Source organism: Emys orbicularis, chromosome 4, assembly GCF_028017835.1.
Source record: "Emys orbicularis isolate rEmyOrb1 chromosome 4, rEmyOrb1.hap1, whole genome shotgun sequence".
Lineage (NCBI taxonomy): Eukaryota > Metazoa > Chordata > Testudines > Emydidae > Emys > Emys orbicularis.
The window spans coordinates 30,439,228-30,459,464 of NC_088686.1; the positions used below are offsets into that span (position 1 = coordinate 30,439,228).

General features: G+C 43.2%; 1 protein-coding gene across 3 annotated transcripts in view; it reads right to left on the reverse strand.

The window, feature by feature from the left end:
- The window catches only part of UNC79 (unc-79 homolog, NALCN channel complex subunit), a 146,278-nt gene that overhangs the window by 25,844 nt on the left and 100,197 nt on the right, over positions 1-20,237 (reverse strand). For all 3 annotated transcript variants that reach the window (XM_065403675.1, XM_065403674.1, XM_065403677.1), the window contains 7 exons: positions 18,370-18,408; positions 16,777-16,889; positions 16,601-16,686; positions 15,436-15,609; positions 14,039-14,107; positions 13,357-13,467; positions 5,274-5,378 (listed from right to left, as the gene is read on the reverse strand). In XM_065403675.1, the coding sequence (XP_065259747.1) occupies positions 5,274-5,378; positions 13,357-13,467; positions 14,039-14,107; positions 15,436-15,609; positions 16,601-16,686; positions 16,777-16,889; positions 18,370-18,408 (697 nt within the window). The remainder of the gene's footprint in view (positions 1-5,273; positions 5,379-13,356; positions 13,468-14,038; positions 14,108-15,435; positions 15,610-16,600; positions 16,687-16,776; positions 16,890-18,369; positions 18,409-20,237) is intronic.

Below are 20,237 nucleotides of genomic sequence, written 5' to 3' on the forward strand. Positions count from 1 at the left end.
AAAGAGGTTAAAATCTATAGCTTTGGGGAAATGCATTATAACTGGAAAATTATACCTCCTGAGGTAGATATGGAACTGTATAATGAATTTAAAAGAGGAAAAGGAGTGTTAAATACGCAGGATATAGCAAATCAATCCATTTGTGATAAGTGGGGATGCTAATGCCTAATGTATACTGATGGCTCCAAAGATGTAAGAACAGGAAGAGTGGAAGCAGCATTCTGTGGCCCTTCACACAGAAAGCTGTACGGCTATCAAATTTTGTAACCATTTTGACAGCTAAAGTGGCACGGATAATGCTGGCATTAATTGGGTCATAGCTGAGCACCCAGCCACCGTGGTCATCCTGTCTGATTCCTTATCAGGATTACTGGCAATCAGAAATGGCACTTCAGACAGCAGAAATAATATGCTTAATGAATTATTACTGTTAACAGAATTGACACGGGTGTAATCATAGTAACAGCATGGATCCCAGCGCATGCAGGGGTGGTGGATATTGAGCAGGCAGACAAAGTGGCAAAAAATGCTGTCAAACACAAGCAAGTTGGTTTGGAGAGCCCCTTAAGTAAACTGGAGTTTAATAAGCTAATTAAAAATGAGTTAAGAAAGGAATGGAGAGGAAATATAGGCACAAGAAACAAAGGGGAAAAGATTCCGTGAAATACACCCAAGAGTCGAAAATGCTGATATATTCTAAGGCCCTGAGAGAAAATTATAAATGGAACCATTTTACTCTTTAACTGGCCATTGTGGCTTAAATAGTCATTTGTTTCTAATAAACAAACATAAAGATGCAAGGTCCAGGAAACAGCTGATCATCTCCTTTGGGAGCACCCCCAAGAGTTTACTATCAAAAGGGGGTATTTATAGGAAAAATTTAGAGGCCTTAAAATTTTCACTGTAACGCTCAGTAAGGGCATCAGGAAAATGGGGTCCTATTAAAAAAAAAAAAGCAGCATTGCAATTCTTTAAGAATATGGGAAAGGTGAAAGACTTTAATTCTTGAATTATCTATGGTGTCCAATGTTTGGCAGTCTTAGACTCAGCAAGTGAGTCTGCTTCGCCATAAAACAGAAGAAGGGGACAGGGGTGTGGATGACAGAGTAGCTGAGACTGCCAGAGGCAGGTGCCAGTTACCTGGGGAAACTCAGGAGACTGATGGGAGGAGCTAGGCAGATAAAGCCTGTGAGTGAGAGTAAAGAAAGCTCAAAGGAAAAGCAGAACTAGATGGGGACTGCAGAGTGAAGCTGCAGGGAGAGAGAGCCTCCTGCAATGGTCCCCAAGGAAGGGACAGTACGTCAGGGAGGAGGGGAAGATTTTAAAATGTTTCTTTCTGGGAACTTTGTTAGTTTAATTAAAAAAAATCAGACCCCAGGTAGTTCTGCGATTGAGCAAGACTGTGCGAGTATTGTTTAAGGAGCCCCGAAGGGGAAAACAGGAGCAAGGCATTGCAGAGCCACACATGGCCATGAGGGGGTGCTCCAGTGGATGACACCATGTGACAGAGGAGTTAAAAGTGCCCCACACTAGGGGTGAATGTCAGCCCTGCCCTGAGTGCAAGGGGAGCTGGCAGAGCTGCACAAGCCAAAGGGAGCATTGTAGTGTGGGGTTGGTGGTGTCTATCCCTATGCAGCACACAGCAGCTGGAGAGCAGAACACCCTTTACAAAGTGCTGTAGGGAATCATTCAAACTAAGCTCTGCTTGTCAATTAAATCAGCAAGGTGAAGTGCGTATTTGCTTTTTAAAATGGTGTTTATTTTGCATCCTCCCAGAGAGCACAAGCAGACGCATTATAGCTGTCCCTTGCAGGGGCTGTTCGGAGGAAAAGACTCCCTGTACCTCTTCCAACTTACTCAGGACACCTGTGCCCCAGCCAAGCATAATTTGGCCAAAGTGTTATCGTTCTCCTAGTAAAGTGTGAAAAAATGATTCTCATCACATTTAGTATGTATGTCATCAGTAATGCTGATGGCAGTGAGTAATCTGGAATTAATGTGGGTGTTGAATGCACATTCCAGTAATTCCTTTGTTATTCAGCCCACGCTTGCTCTATCATTAAAATAAAGTGTTCCGAGCCCCCACGTTATCTCGATCATCTGGAGTGAATCCCAATGTACTCTATGCATCACACATGGAGAGGTGTATATACACGTTAATAGGTTGGGGAGGGGGGTTCTGCAGGAACCTTTGTGAAAATGAGAACTGTCTTTGTGTTCATTTCACGCTACCCCTGCCACAGGTTTGATTAACATAAGATAATACAATTAATATGAATTTTCTACAGACTTCTCTGCACTAAAGTGGTGAAATGAGACATCGCCTCATTTCAAGAATTTTGAAGTAAATCTAAAATTTTAATTAAATTTATTAAAAATTAATAAATGTGATGTTACTAGCTGATTACTTTCAAGGGTGTTTCTGTGAATTTAGTGTATGGGGAATGCTGGGTTGGCAGCAACTGTAGTTCTACATTTACAAGTTAGATGAGAGGGAGTTTTGTTTAGCAGCTGGAGCATGGGATTGAATCAGTAGCTCTGGGTCCTCTTCCCAGCCCTTAGAAAACACTCAGACCCTACCTGGATCAGGCACTTGAATAGGTGGTTGCGCCTTACACAAGATAGGTTGTCCAGTTCCTAGCGTACAAGTCATTACATCATTAAACCACCAAAACGGTTATTAATTGACACCCTTTCCGGCAGTCTCAACAGAGGAACTCCAGCTTCAATGGGCTATGGAGATGAAACTATCTTGTCAGTGGTCGAGGTAGCCCCAGGACTGAAGTGCATAGATACAGCAATGTGGAAAAGTTGGAACTGCTTAGCCTGTGATACAGTGGCAGTCAGGCTATGTCTACACTAGCACTTTTATCGGTAAAACTTTTGTCAGCCAGGGGTGTGAAAAAACACCCTCCTGCCCAACATAAGTTTCACCAACAAAAGTGCCAGTGTGGACAGCGCCATATCAGCGGGGGAGCATCTCCCTCCAACATAGCTACCGCCGCTCGTTGGGCGTGGTTTAATTATGCCGATGGGAGACCTCTCTCCCGTCAGCATACAGCGGCTACCCGGGAGATCTTACAACAGGACAGCTGCAGCGGAACCTCACTGGAGCAGGCCCTAAGCCAGAGGTGGGCAAACTACGGCCCGCGGGCCACATCCAGCCTGCAGGACCCTCCTGCCCGGCCCCTGAGCTCCTGCCCCGGGAGGCTCGCCCCCAGCCCCTCCCCTGCTGTTCCCCCTCCCCCGCAGCCTCAGCACGCCGCGCTGCCCCACCAGTGCAATGCTCTGGGCCGCCGGGCAGCGCAGCTGCAGAGCCCGGCCTGACCCAGTGCTCTGTGCTGCGCAGTGGCGTGGCTGGCTCCAGCCGGGCAGTGCGGCTGTAGTGCCGCCAGCCACCGGTGCTCCAGGCAGCGCGGTAAGGGGGCAGGGAGCAGGTGGGGTTGGATAGAGGGCAGGGGAGTTTGGGGTGGTGGTGAGGGGTCAGGGTGGTTAGAGGGCGGGGAACGGGGGGTTTGAATGGGTGCAGGGGTCCTGGGAGGCAGTCAGGAATGAGAGGACAGGTTGGATGGGGCAGTGGGGGGCAGTCAGGGGTGGGGGTTCCAGGGGTAGTCAGGGGACAGGGAGCGGGCAATCAGGGGGCGAGAAGCAGGGGGCGGGGGCCAGGCCACACCTGGCTGTTTGGGGAGGCACAGCCTCCCCTAACCGGCCTTCCATACAATTTCCAAAACCCGATGCGGCCCTCAGGCCAAAAAGTTTGCCCGCCCCTGCCCTAAGCACTGAATAGCCATCAGATGGTAACTTTGGTCACTACCACCCTAGGCTGGATTTGGATCAGTGTTTTGAAGAATACTAACAATTCTCTGAGCCATCCAGTCTCCTCCTTTTGAATTACTTTGTGTTTTTGGCTGACATTACCTGAAGTCCCTGTTTAAAAAGCACATTTCTGATTTTTAATTAAAGTGGATAAAATCACTTTTCCTCACACAAAAAGAAAAATCTGTTTTTTCAATACTGCTGTTATAATAGTTGTTTTCAGAGTTGTTCTAATGGCTCTGTAATTTAAGCTGTCGATTTTACTGTTCTGTCAATAAGCAACTGCTTATTTTCTACAACTAATATACCAGTGTGACTCAGGAGAGGTAATATATGCGCTGTGCGCCACTGGCCAGATAAAAGGGGGAAAACACTGTGATGAGCGGGACATTGTGAATGACCCGAAGAGGGCATCTACAGAGCACAACATCCTGCTTTGGGCCATTTGTGTCATTTTAATGCTGACTCCTTGTCATTTTAAAGCTATTTAATGCAAACATTGGCCAGTCCATTGTACAGCAGAGGACAGCTACTGCCAGCTGGTTGTGTTCAAAACTGCTGGTGGTCTTTGCTGGATGGCTTGTTTTTTCAGTTTGCTTCCACAGGAGTCCTTAAAATTCATTTTCAGTTAAAGTGGGATCCGAAGTAGGACACTGGATCTTTCTCACACCCTTGAACCTGAAAGAAGTCTGGATCCAGGTCTGCATTTCACAACTCAGGCTCACCTCTAATTTAGTCACATAGGTAGCTAGGATAGATGAAAAGTTCTTTGATTAAAGTTGGAGTTTTCAAAGGAGTCTCTGGGAGTTAGGCACCCAACCCCGATAGACTTTCAATGATATTTGAGTGCCCAATTCCCTTACCTCCCTTTGAAAATCCCAGCCTAAATCCTGTCTTGAGCCAGCAGAATAGCAAGGAGGAGAAGAAATGTTTCCTAGGCTTGGTCTACATTACAAAGTTAGAAGAATGCTTTCAACTAGGGGAGGATCCTTAATGGCCTGGACGGACATGCTGTGGAGACAACTTTGCTGCTCCTCTAAGCAGGAACAAATTGAATCTTTGCCCATTAGCATGCCTTGCTAATCACAGTCTATCACTTGGCCAGCTGTGGAGCTATGATATGAACCCTGCAGACGGAGATTCCTTTGAGATGGGATTTGCAGGCCAGCGCATTAGCAAAAGTGCTGTGGATCAACACCACCTCTGACAATCAGGCCACTTATTTAGGGGCATAAATATGAATGTAGGTGTCCAAATTTAGGCATCCATGTTTTCAGATGTCATCCTTAGTTTTGAAGGCCCCGATTCGGACAAGCACATGTTTAACTTCACATACTTAGCTTTTATTTGGAATGGTGAAGGACTGAATCACTACTTCTGTGCTTTGCTGAACTGAGGTGTGAGCACTCACAATATGTGGATAGCATGAAATAGTTTTAAAGGCATATCTACTGTACCTGTACCAACAGCAGCAGGTTCGTATCTGGTAAGGGTGACTTTAACTTCAGTGCCTGCAGTAATTCTAAGATGACGCTGCGGGACAAGTAGAACTTATCCCTTTCCTAAATGGAAGAAAAAATAAAATAAGTGAAGATGATGTCTAGAAATTCACCTAAAGTTCATTGATACCAAATACTGCACCACAACGCTCCCCACAGCCTCAATTTGTTTTTCATTTGTTTTTAATTGAGAACTTTAAAAAAAAAATGAGTTAAGAGAAAAGAAAGATGGAGGTGTGTACCTTTGTCCTTGCCTCCCAGAAAGCATTCAAATAATGCACCATTCATTTGTACAATACTATGGGCCTGATCCAAGGCCACTGAAGTCAATGGAAATACTCCTATTGTCTTCAGTGGATTTTGCATCAGGACCTGTATGCGTGTTTGTATATTTTATATGTAAAGTATAGATAGATTAAATTATATATCTATACACATATAAACCTACATGGTTAGATCTACCTTATAAAGTAAAAAAAGAATATGGAGGTCAGTAGCTAGGTCTGAATCAGAACAAAATTAGCACTAGACTCATGTAGCATAATTCTTTCATTAAGCCTATCATAAAACCTCCAAATTTGATCATGAACTCTTCTGTTGTTTTCCCTACAAAATGAGTGTCTCTTAAGCCAGCTCAGACATCTATACTGACTTCATCAGCCAAGCAGTACTTTTCCACTTCCACAGTAAAACCGTCTTAGGTACAGCTAGTGCAACAGAAACCCATTTTAAAGCACATGAGGGAAGATTAGGAGATGGAGATTAGAAGCTGTAAACCAAGAACACGAGTTCTGGAGATGGGACAGATGATGAGATTAGCCGAAGATATTACAAATCTCAATCTGATAGTTTCTGACTTTAGGAGATAGGCTACGTGGAACCAATTTGTAAATTGTTATTGAAACTAGTAATTCAAGGGGTTTTGATCACTACTGTGCAATTTGAATGAGGGAGTCCTATTCCTAGCTCCACCACTGATTCACCAGTTCTTGGTGTCACTGAATCCTTGATCCTGCAAACATTTGGGGCTCATCTACACTACCGATTAAGTCAATGTAATTTACGTCATGCAGGAGGTGTGAAAAAGCCACCCCCTCTGAACGACGCAAGTTACATCGACCTAAGCACCGTCCAACACTAGCGCTACAGTGGCGCAGCTGCATCGATGCAGTTGCGCCGATATAGCACAGTAGTGTAGACTAATCCTTACACAAATGATTAATTTATGTACAAGAGTAACCCCACTGAAGTCCATAGGACTGCTCATGTTAGTAAAATTTAGCACGTGCATAAGTGTTCACTGAGTCAGGGCTTTAATCTCTCTATGGCACCTGTAAATGGGTAAAATTAATACTTGCCTCTACCACACGTAAGTCTTGTGAGGTTTCATTAACCAGCAGCCATGCAAGGTAGTAAGTGCAACTGAGAGGGAAATCGTCTGAACGAGCTGGGGACTGGGAAGAGTCTTGGCTCTGCCCCCCCCCCCCCCCAACACTGCAGGCTGCATAGCTCTTCCTCTTCGAACAAGTCTTTCCGGTATAGCAAGAATGACACTCACAACAGTAGAGCTGGCCAGTGGATGACAATTCCATTGCACAGCAACTTTCAAGGTTTCAAAATCTGTTTTCATTCCTTATTGGAACAAATCCAAAACCTTTTGAACGTTTCAGTGAACAATGCCATTGTCTGTTTTTTATTTGGGAAGAGGTGTCAAAACGTCTGAGGTGTTTGTCTGTGCTGGTGGGTAGGGCGCTGGCCTGGGATACAAGAGACCCGCGTTCACCTCCCTGCTCTGCCTGATTCAAAGGAGAGTTTATCATCCCAGAGCACTCTGATTCAGGAAGATTCCCACGCCAGTGCCCTAACCATCAGGCTACAGAGCACAACAGCCCTTTTCTCTTAACCCCAAAAAACTTTCTTGTTGAAGTCAAAACATTTTGGCTTTGACAAAACAGCATATTTTGATCATATGAAATTTCACTGAAAATGTTCTGACCAGCTCTATGCATTGTTACCTTAGTCTTTGCAAAAGTGGCCCCACCCCCAAACCATTATCACTAATAAAAATAATTTGGAAAGGAAAGGAAAACTGTAGCAAACAAATCAACTATCATCAACAAACAAACAATACCCCAAGCAGAGTTTTTACCCTGAAAAGGGAGCAGAACAAGAGACTCCATAACTGGACCAGGGAATTTGCTACTGCTACAGATTTTATGTGCTAGGCATTCAGATACTACAAGTAATGAGTAGCAGCATAAAACCCTACAATAAATAGACAAACAAAGAGTACTTTGCTAGACACTAACAATCATGGACTGAATAGAGACACTGGATTTATGGCTTATTACAACAAACTGTAGCCCACTATCCCCCGTTTTTGTCCTATGACTGCAGGCAGGGCCGGCTCCAGGCACCAGCTCAGCAAGCAGGTGCTTGGGGCGGCCAACAGAGAGGGGCGTCACGTCTGGCTCTTCGGCAGCAATTCCGTGGCGGGTCCCTCACTCCCTCTCAGAGCAAAGGACCTGCCGCCGAATTGCCGCCGAAGAATGAAGCGGCGGAGGTAGAGCTGATCGCGATTGAGGCTTTTTTTGGTTTTGTTTTTTTGCTGCTTGGGGCGGCAAAAACCCTGGAGCCGGCCCTGACTGCAGGGGTATTTACGGGCCACTTCACCTTAAATGGTCCCTCAGAATATGTGCTAACCACTTATGCTAAACTATCTGTTCAATCTTGTATTTAGCTGTGACACCCAGAGTACCTTTCCCAGACCTGAAGAAGAGTTTTGTGTGGCTCAAAAGCTTCTCTCTTTCACCAACAAAAGTCGGTCCAATAAAAGATGTCACCCATCTTGCTTCTCAAAGGGCACTTCAGGCAGTGTATGCTGCTCTGGATATAGACCTGGTACAGTTCACTCCCTCCGTAGAGCAGTGGGGGAACCACAGTCTCTGTGAATCACAATCTCCCTCCCAAACTATTCTAAGGACAATACAACAAAGCGCTACCTTTACTCAGTGCAGATTTTTATCTCGTGCTCTAGTCCTCCATGTTTATAAAGCACTTTGAGATCTCTGGATGATGTGCAAATGTAACACCAACAGACCTCGGTCTGGCGTCAGGATTGAACCTGGGACCTCTGACAGTGTATGAGCCTCTACTGCATGAGCTAAAAGCCACATGGCTCTTAGCCAAGGCTGTAGCAGACTCATCGATCTTTAGATGGGCTAGGTACCACTAGAGGAGGACACCACACCCCACCAAGCAGGCATGGGTACACAAACAAGGCAAATAAACTCTGGAGAACTTCCATCCTTTGAAGATATATTTCTGAAATAAACTCCTCTGCCCATACCCAATATTAGAAAGTGAGCGCAGCAGTGCAAAATAAATGTATGCTGACTGATTTACTGATACTCTAGACTAAAGAGCTACAGTTCTTAGCTATCTGAATGAAAAACTGAATGGGCCTGACTCTGCTCTCATTTACTCCAGTGTATGTCAGAAGTCACTCCACTGAAGTCCATGGGCCAGATTCCCTTTCTCACGAAGGCCCTTTACACCACTCTGTTGGTATACATTACACAAATAATGTACACACTGCCAAGTGGTGTGAAGGGGCCGTAGCGTAAAAGAGAATAAGGCCCAATGCAGTTACATAAGTGTAAAACTGGTATAAATGAGATTGGAATTCAGCCTTGTTCAACTTTGTTCTATCAAAGCTCACTCCCTCAACAAAATGCAGTGGGCCTATATAAGGAAAGGCTGAATAGCAAGCCTTATATAAACCCTGCCAGCGGTATGTGTGGACAGGGTGACCTTGGAGAGTCATAGGTGTGGAAACTTTTGAGGTCTACCTAATCATTAATTCTAATGACCCTCACTCCAAAAAAAAAAAAAAAAAAAAAAAAAAAAAGTCCCCAGAATTTATTCAGTTCCTGAGTAGAATAGTCCATAACCCACAAAACAAGCCAGGAAAGCAAACTTGATTTTTCTGTTACTTCAATGGAGTTACACCAAATTACAACAGTTGAGGATCTGGCACATTATAATTTGTTCCTAAAGTTTCAATAGCAAGATGATGTCATGTCCAATTCAATGCCACATTTACTTAATATGAGTCCTATAAATGTTCATAAAAGGCTAAGTTGGGGTTCAAACTTCAGTGGCTGCAAGAGATAAGAAATCCACAAAGCATCCACTTAAGACTTGAAGAGACTGAGAGGGAAATTGAAGATATTGAGATTACAATCCTCAGAGGCAAAGCTATTCACATAAGAGTACCATAGGCATTGACAGGAAAATTAACTCATAAGAAATATGAGATTGATGTGAGTCCCAGGAAACAAAGCCAAGAGAAATTGAGATATTTCTCCCACAGAGGATTAGGAAAATGATGGATAAAAAATGCTGACCACTTCTACAACTTTGACGTCTAAAATGCGTGCTGTGGGGGAACGCATTGCTCCTTGGAAAGGGATAAATACCAGCTCACGGCATAAGAGAGACAAGGTAAGTGAAGTAATATTTTTTATTGGACCAACTTCTGTTGGTGGGAAAGACAAGTTCTTTAGCTACAAAGACCTCTTCTTCAGGTCTAGGAAAAGTACTCTGAGTACACAGTACTCTGTGTACAAAGTACACAGCTAAACAGAAGGTGGAACAGATTGTTTAGCATAGGTAGTTAGCACGTGTTCTAAGTGACCATTCAAGGTAGAGTGGCTCACTAACAATGCTGCCGTCATTGGACAAAAAAGGCAGAGTTGGTGGATTACAGATTGTTGTAATAAACCATAAATCCAGTGTCTCTGTTTAGTCCATGATTTTTAGTGTCTAGTCGAGTTATGAATTTAAGCTCCCAGGCTCATCTTTTAAGTGTTATGCAGGTTTCCTTTGAGAATGAGGATTGATCGGTCAGATACAGAGCAATCGTTTCATGAAAAGTGTTCACCACAGGTGATAGGTTGTTTTTGTCTTTTATCATTTTTCCTGTGTGAGTTCATTTGAGATAAAAGCTTTTATGCTCAGAGTGCCTTTCTCTGACCTGAAGAAGAGCTCTGTGTAGCTCAAAAGCTTGTCTATCTCACCAAAAGAAGTTGGTCCAATAAAAGATATTACCTCACCCCCCACCTTCTCTCTCTAATATCCTGGGACCAACACAGCTACAACAACACTGCATACCCCATAGCATACACATAGATTGAGTGTGCTATTGTTGCTATGGTTGGTTCCAGCAGACAAAACTAAGTTGTGACATGGACAAGTGAATCTGAGTAGTTTAAGGATTCACAAATTGTATTCTGTCCAGCATGCAGTTCTGTATGGTATTCTGTCAGAGAAATTAGTCCTTTAGATACAGGGATTTCCAATATAAGAAACACAGAGAGCTGAACTGGTAAGTTTCTCCTAAGGGCAGTCATAAATTTGCTAATTCTAATGAAAATGTATAGTAAAGATTCAGCAATAACAAGGATAATGTAGTGTGAAGTTCTACTAAATGAAGCATTTTCTGGGTATAAATTGCAGAGAAACATTTGCTAACGATCCCATTCTGGGTCACCAGTTTGCATTAACAAATTCAAGCAGGAATTTTCACCAAGAGATATAATCCAAGCTTCCTGTTTGTAATGAAATAAGTCAATATATTCTTAGAATATGTGACTGAGAAACATAAGGGAAAAATGCTAACCAAGATCCACACCAGAAAGAGAACTTTATTGAAATAACTGAAGTTGATGTACCAATAGTGTGTATGTGAGGGGACCTGGATATTTCATACACTCCAAGATTTGCTTTGGTAGCTCTAGATAAATTCTTTTATCACAGCCCAAACACAAAATGATTCAGGTGTGCTATATTGACAGTGCCAAGTATTATTTTCAGACAAATATTTTCAGATAGTTTCTCATTTTAAGAAATGGTAGGAATTTATGCTATCTATACATTATAGTATCTGAATTCAGCCTCAGAACACCTCTGTGTGATAGGGAAGTATTATTGTCTCCATTGTAAAGATTGGAAAAGCGAGTGTGATGGGGCGTCCGTCCCATACTGGCCTATAAAGGGTTAAAGGAGCCGTAGGGAGGCTGTGTGAAAGGCAGCCAACAGGAGATGTCCATATAAGAATAGCTGCTGGGAAGGGCAGGTTCAGTTGCTCCCTGGAACTTGAGGCTCCTACCTTGCAGGAGGAGAAAAGCTAGCACCTTGGACAGAGCAGTGCTGGGCAGGACCAGGGGAGTGAGAGCCAGCTCCCGGCTGACTGCTGGCAGGCTGAGGCCCTGAGAAGGGCGCAGATGGTGCTGGGGCTGCGGGGAAGTGGTCCAGGGAAGTAGGCTGAGAGGTTGGAGGGGATGCAGACCGTGGCTGCCATCTACAGGGTCTCTGGGCCGAGATCTGGAGTAGTGAATGGGCCCGGGTCCCTCTCTCACCCCCACACGTCACTGAGGAAGTGGATGGACCGTCGGACTGCGGTACATTCCCCCAGAAGGGGGGGGAGCACAGAGTGTCGCACAGCCGGGGGCTGTGTCATGAAGAGGATGTTGTGGTCCTGGGAGTGACATGGGTCCTGGAGCAGACGTGATGGCGGTGAGACACCACCAGAATAGGCTGCACTGGCTAGCAGAGCTAATCGCCATGACAGCCAGCAGGAGGCACCGCAGTGGTAAGTCGCACCCCGTCACAGCGAGGCACGGAGATTTTAAGTGACTTGACTAAGAAGTCTATGGCAGAGCTGGGAACCAATTCAACACTCCTGACTCTATTCCACATGACCCATCCTTCTGTCCTTTACAGCCCTTGGAGTAATTATTTCTAATGGCTGGACAGGATTTCCCAGATATAGATTTTACGAAGGAAGAAATCCTATCTTTTACATGACACATAAAACCAAGGTACTGTCCACTTGTTGCTAGAGATAGCAACTTTTTGCAAGAGTTTACCTGGGTGTCTGACAAATTCCATCTATCTGAAGTTCCCCTGTCACTTCAGCTGATAAAATGATTTAATTATATTCTTGTCATTAAACTGTTGAGTGGCATTGATGTTACCTTTATTATGGATGCCGCATCCCCTTTCAACAGGTAGCTGTACTCTGATGAAGGGTAATGTGATCCCTGGTGTATTTGTGTAATATTGAATTGGTAAAGCACATAGTTACTTATGAAAGAAATGCTCTCCCTGATATTGTTATGACAATAACTACATTGGGAAATAGTCTACTTTAAGGCTGGATAAGGCTTGTGTTTATTACTTTAACAACTGAGTTGATGGACTTTATGGATCTCTGCTAAAAGTTTTGTCTGTTTTCTGCTGTTTGTGTATTGTGTATCCTCTTGTCAATAACTGATATAAAAATGCATTTGGCTAATAATTTAATATTATTATTTGTACATCTAGAGTGACTTTCATCCAAGTATCTCAAAGAGTTTTCAAAGGTGGGCACCTATCATCTCCTTTTTACACGTGTAGTAACTGAAGCACAGAAAGGTTGAGTGATTCATACAAGGGCAAACAGGGGTAGAGTTGGGAATGCACCCCAGGTCTCTTGACTCCCAGTCCTCTGCTCTATCAGTCCACATTGCTTCCCTATGAACTTTACGGTCAAGACATGCTACCAGCCATAGGAAATTTGCAAAATGTTTTGATTTTTTGACTGCCAGAGATGTGTGGTTGAACACTCATCCTAGGGGATGTTTGACAGGACTTATATTTTCTCACATATTTTTAAATCATGCCCAAATCCCAGACATGAACTATACAGGAGTGAATTTTCAAAGGCATAAAAGGTGTATCTTGGTGATCCTGTACTCACAACCTCTACAGGAAGTTCCCTTTATTTGTGCCTGTACCAGAAATATGAAAGTCAATATTATCAATAGGCACTGCATCAACCAAACTACTGATTAGTCAACCTATATTTAAACTGATGACATGACTGAGACTTGACACTGATTTCAGCTTTTACCTATGCGTTCCCCACTTAAGGAACTAATAATTTTTCTTCCCTGTTTTCAGTTGTTCCTAAGGGAAAATATCAGCTCATTGTTACCTTAGTGAAGGCTCGGTAGCATAAGCCACACAGTTCTACCAGGTAGGCCAGAGTGAAGACAGCATTCTGAATGACAAAGCTTAATAATTTTGAAAATGGCTCAAGAAGACTCTGCAATGAAATATGATTTTAGGGAAATCAATAACTGAATCATTCAGCAAAATAAATGACATTCAAGTTCTGAAAAGCTCTAATGGAACAGAACCTTTATTTTTAACTCAGAGGATAAGTTGCTGTGGTATACCCCATTTCAGACAAAAGGTTGTTCTGACATATGTCTTCATGTTTATAAAACAAATTAGAAGGAATAGAAAACAGAGTTTCACCTTTAATCCAGTGCTTACTTGATACCAGTGCTTACTGGTAGTGCTTACAAAAACTAAACTCCCATTGACCTCAACAGGAATTGCACTAGTAAGTGGACTGCAGGATCAGACTCTGGGGAAGTTGATCATTACAGTTGTTTTAGAAAAACATCAAACCTTTAGGAAGCTATACATTCGCGCACACACATTCATGTAACCTAGATTCCGAAGCTCCTGTCATTCACTATAGAATACTAGACTGTAAATTTTCATGCTCACATATAATACTTCTCTAGCTAGGGGAGAAGGAACAAATTTGTAATACAGTGAAGGATGGAGAACTCTGTTGGAGAGAGTTGTGTATTTCTGGAACTTACCCGGGTGGCACTAGTGGTAGGTATCTTCAACAGGCAAATCATTATTCTTAAGCTGGAATCTAAAGAACACTGTGGAAAGAGAAACGTTAGTGTCTTCCTCTGCACCCCTCTTGTTTTTAATGGTGACAGATGTCAACATGCAATAGGTGAAGTCAAAAACCCATCACTTCTAAATTATCTTTAACAGGATGCTGCCAATATAAATATCATAGACTGCATTGTCCCCTCCAGCAGTAAAGCCTACAGAGAAGGAAATCTCAGTAAGGCTTGGCTTGCCGTGTTCACTCCAAATTGCTGTCAAGGATGCTGACGTTACCCTCTGCAGAACAGAAAATGCCCAACTTTTCTAGTCCAACAGAATTTGGTTCATATGGGAACATGTTCCTGGCAGATTAACAGGAGCCTCGTGTCCAATGTTTCTGTCGCTGGTCTGGGCCCCAGTGTCTCTCTCCGCTCTTCTTCAGCTCTGTGTAGCTCAAAAGCTTGCCTCTCTCACCAACAGAAATTGGTCCAATACAACATATTACCTCACCCACCGTGTTTCTCTAATATCTTGGAACCAACATGGCTACAACAACGGAAGATATATTGAATGATGTCTTACTGCCCAAGTGGTGTTTTTCAATGGGACCGCTCATGGAGCAACTTGTTATTCAGTATAAGTAAATGTATCAGAATCTGGCCCTTAAACGCTGATACAAAACCTATGGAAGTCAATGGAGAGAGTCACACTGACTTCAGTGGACTCTGAATGAGGCCTTTGGAACTTTGTTTACTGGAAAATAGGGCATCTGTGCAGGCCCCATGAGTGTTCACAGCTCAGAACCCAGAGCCGCTGAACTCGGCCTCTACAACTATATCCTGATTAGGTTCCTCAGATGGGATTATAACCTGGTCAGTCAAGCAGGGTGTGTTCAACTTCTGCTGTCTGAAGGCCTCTCTGCCTGACTGGCTATTATGTATTTATTAATATTAAGGAATTATTTAGAGGTAGCCTTTCTTCCTATGGGATTTAATTCTTCTTAAGGAGGTAACAGTGAATGAACTTTTTATTGCCACGAATGTGGATTATCACTAATTTATTGTCCTAATCTGACAAAGAGAGGACATGGAAGGTGAGAAGGAGAAAAATATTCCCACCCCAGCCATAGTTATGGTGGCTACTAAATGGAGGGTATAGACAGAGGGACGGATCAGGCACTTTAGTGCAACCTGATCTACTGGAAATGTTAGGTAATTTACAACAAAATATTACAAATTATGCTCTGTTTGTATACAACTTTCAAACAGTTTGCACATGCCTTAGCCAATAGTAGAACAGCCCTTGTGTCAGATGTTTTGGTTGATCACTTACAAATTACCCTTATAAATAAAAAACTTCATTACATACATCATACCTTAAGTGGCAAAACACAAGGCAGTTTGGTAAAGAAAGTCTGAAACTGGTTACTAATAGTGGTCCAGAGGTTACTAGGAGAATCCATTGGCAAAGCTTCCATAAATGTAGCAATGTTTTCCAAACAACGTAGCATTGCGCCCCCTGCTGGCAAGTTCTTTTTGTTGTTTAAACCCTAGAAAACAAAATGCAGAATTTGAAAACAAATTAAACATCAGAAAATTACCATCTAAACAATATTTTAAAACACACTTACAATAGCCAAGGTCAGACTAACAGTGCAATTTCCATCTTCTCCCACAAATAATTTAAAGTACATTGCTTCTCTACAGAATCTACCGCTGATAAAGTATGCGGCAGACTATCAACAGTGATAGTGGTAAGGAAAAAATTAGAGCAGCATATATTTTCAGAAGCAGCTTTAGGCAACTGAAAGACGCATCCATTAAGAACCAGCCACCAGCACTTCTCTGGCCCAGCAGACCATGTGTGATGAATTGTCTTGTACATACCTATCATTTTCCTATATTGGAAGGAATGCCAGACTTCTGCAAGTGTTGATCAGACTGCAATTGTTTTAGTCTCTAGTGGGTAAGCTGAAAAGATGTAAGCACTGCTAAAGTATCATCAAAAGCTTTGCTTATAGGGCTACTACTGGAAGAAAAAGAAGCAATCCCCAGGTTCCTGTTAGTGCTGAAAGATATGTTAGGGTGACCATCAGTGTAGAAGTGAGACTTGAGGTAGAGACAAGCTAAGTTGGGAGGAGAAGCAGAAAGGAATAAGCAGAGCGACTAGACTTTAACCTCGAGGGATTCCACAGAGGAGGATTGCAGAGAGGGAATTGCCATTAGATACAGAGGAGAAATGGTTTTACAGGCAGCAACAGAACTATGACAAGAACCATGAACAGAAATGGAGACAGTGCAGGAGAATGAAATGGCCTGCAGCATCAAGAAGGGAGAACCCAATAGCTGGCAGGAGAAGTGAGAGCAAGACTCTGACTGAAAACGGTGGAGGATATTATGGCTTGATTCTGCTTCCATGTAAGTCAATGCAAAAATTCTCATTGCCTTTAATGGCGTAGGATCAAGCTCTTAGTATGTTAGAGGAGGACGGAAAGATATACTTGGTAGTACCTAATACAGTCAGCCTTATTGTGAACATACCTCTAATAGTTGGCTCAGTGCAGCTACGGAGCTCAGCTCACTGAAGTCCATAAGAGATGTAGCCAGGGTCCGTAAAAAACTTCCATCTGGAAATCAGAACCACATCTTTTTAATAAGTGTTGGAATGCTTGAGATGATAGAAGGTGGAAGAAATGCACTCAGGCATTGCACATTACCTTTGATATTGCTCTGGAACAGCTGTGGAAATATACCATTGGGAGCCAGCTGATGGAAAATGCAACGGAGAAATTGCTTAGCCACACCGGCAGCATTACCAGGGATCATCATGCTGAAATGAAGGGAAAAAGAGGGATAAATTCCATAGTAGATGAAAAATATTTCCCAAAGCTGAAAATTGGAGAAGGTAAAGAAGATACTATTATTTCTAGTAACAGATAAAGACAAATTCAGTTATGAATACAAGAAGATGGTGATAATAATAACTCATGGCTCTTATAAAGCACTTTTCATTAGTAGACCACAAAGGAGGCCAGGATCATTATCCTCATTTTACAGATAGGGAAACTGAGGCATAAGGAGGTAAAGTGACTTGCCAAGATCACCAAGCAGGCTAGTGGCAGAGCTAGGAATAGAACACAGGCCTTCTGAGTCCTTCTGAGTGCTCTAGGAAAGGTCCTGATCCAGAAAACCATGTAATCACAGGCTTAACTTGCATGACTTCAGCAGGATTATTTACATGATTTAAGTTAAGCAAGTGCTGAAGTGCCGTGGCTTGATTCTGACCTCAATAGTTAGTTTAAATTTTTCCTGATTCTCTACATAGTGTCAGGAATGTTTTTGCCATTGAGTCTTCAGCATTTGAAGCCCAATCCTGCTATCATTGAAGTCAATGGCAAAACTCTCACTGATTTCAGGGATGCAGAATCAGCTTCCTGGAGAACTTCCACATTTGGATGCAAGCTCCCATAAAGCTCATTCATTTACTCCTCTCTAGCACCTCCCAGCCAAAGATTTCAAAGCACTTTCCAATCATTAATGAATTAAGCAGCACAACCTTTTTACAATTTCCAAAAATGAATGCAGCCCATGTGATGTCCCCGTAGAAGGACAGTGGTCTATTTGCATGATGGGACATCACCAGTAGGTGTTCTCCACAATTATGGAAGACTGACTTACGCTATGTCTACACTACTGCGGTAAGTTGACCTACGTTACTCAACTCCAGCTACGTGAGTAATGTAGCTGAGTTGACGTAGCTTATGTCAACTTACTGCAGTGTCTACACAGCGCTGGGTCGACGGGACACACTCTCCCATCGACTGACCTTACTCTTCTCGTCCGGGGTGGAGTACTGGGGTTGACTGGAGAGCGATCTGCGGTCAATTTGGCGGGTCTTCGACCCCTGGTGCATCGATCGACAGTCATCGATACAGTGGTAGTGTAGATATAGCCTTAGTTAAATGCATACAGATGAAAACCCTTTCCAGGGCCATACATTTTATTCACCAGCATAATGGGAAAACCACACATATAATGAACCATGGGAATGAGCTACAAAGGTGTGGAGTGAAATCCAGGATCCATAAAATCAATGGGAGTTTTGTCACTGACTTTACGGGGCCCTGGATTTCATCCCTGATCCAGTATGAATTTTTCCAAAGTTCAAGGAGGTTTGGATCTGGGCTTTTTGGTCCAGGCCCATCGCTAGAAAACATGAGATCTTTGTACCCATGTAAAAAACCACAGGATTTGATCCTTTGTTTATACATCTAGCACACTTTTTGGGGGGAAGTGAGGGATTACTGTACCTTTCTGCTTGATTAGAAAAACAGGTACTTGACGCCAACCTGGAGTAAACAGCAGAAAACAGCAAATCAAACAAAAGTACTGTTCATAATATTTTTTAATCAAGCCAATAAAATTACCAGTAAGTAAAATTTAGTAAGTAGACGTTTTGTAGAACATGTTTTAAAGGTCACAAGAGACCCTTTGATCAGATGCACAGGGGACTCTTAAATTCATTTTTGTAAAGGGTAAAAGTCAAAGTCAAAGTCAGTCTTGCAATATTGTCATAAATATTTGCCAGCTCAGACAAATTCTGCTTGCCCTCCCTTATCACCATAATGATAATGAAAGTATCTTGTATTCATACATCAAGAACAATCACTCACCCTGGGCAATTTGGAGAGCAGAAATTTGCAGAGATGGCGTAGGAACTTATGCTGACTGAAATCAACAGGAGTTAGGCCCCTAAGGTGCTTTTGAAAATCCCATTAGGCACCTATCTGCATCTTTAGGCTCCCAAATACTTTTGACAATCTAGCCCTACGTCGCTTTAGTGCTTTGAAAATTTTACCCTAAATCTTGAGTCTCCTGACTCCAAGTTCTCTGATCTAAACATCAGACAACACTATCTTCTCTAAGCAGTAAAAGAGTAAGTAATTCACTTGTGATGCACGGGCATAAATATCATGTGTGTTAATAGACTGGATATAAGGGAGCAATGTACAAAAATAACTTCAGGGGAAAAAAAGTTTACTAGGAACGTAAGAGCAAGTACACTGAGGCCACCTGAATGTGTTCATCCCCATATCTCAGGGGTTCTCAAACTGGGGGTCGGGACCCCTCAGGGGGTTGCGAGGTTATTACATGGGGGGTTGCGAGCTGTCAGCCTCCACCCCAAACCCCGCTTTGCCTCCAGCATTTATAATGGTGTTAAATATATTTAAAAGTGTTTTTAATTTATAAGGAGGGGTCGCACTCAGAGGCTTGCTATGTGAAAGGGGTCATCAGTACAAAAGTTTAAGAACCACTGCCATATCTACTTCTAGGGGAGTATGCCTTGTTCTGCATCTATTCAAAGCAATTCCTTCACAGGCCTGTAACTGCACCTTGATTAGTAAAAAATGGAAATGACAAAGTACGTTCACCATACTGGAATGCCCCAGGTTCTTTACCACCTGCTTCACTAATGGACTCAGATATGTCTCACTGAGGATGCAGTATTTCCACTTCAGAGAGGAAAATGTACCACGTCCCCCCCACACTTTGATAACTAATCTTCAGGAGCTTAATTGTTCATGGCTTCTCACTGGCCCTATTAGTGCTGTATTTATGAGTAACAAGTAGGATGGATGGCATCAGTCTAGATTGGAAACTCTACCTCCTCCGGAGTTCATTAACACTGACAGCAGGGAACTGCAGCCTCAGAGTTAATGGAAATGGAGGGCTTGATTCTCCACTATCTTCAAGTGGAGTTCAGACATGGTGGAGAGGGAGGGCTGCAGGGAGGCAGCTGCAGTTTCAGAATCCTTGACCACCAAGCCCCTGCATAAATCAAAGCTGTAGGGGAGTAGCTTTAATTTAAACCACAGACATAAGGTTCCTCAGGGGTCTTATGCCAATGGAGAATCAGGTATAAGAGAACTCTGCTTCACCACCACAACAGCCTATCCTGCTTAGGCACCACTCCTGGAATACCCCTGACAAACACCTTCCTTCCCCCTTTTGCTGGGGGTTGAGAGAGCGGTTGGCACAGAAGCCATCTCCACCAGCTTTCTGCTCGCACAGCCTTTCACCACCACAGGGAGCTGCCAGAGGCATTCCCTGACACATGGAAAGGCTCTGGCAACTCCCTGTGATAAGGGAAGGCCCCAGTAGCAGGGGGAAGCATAAG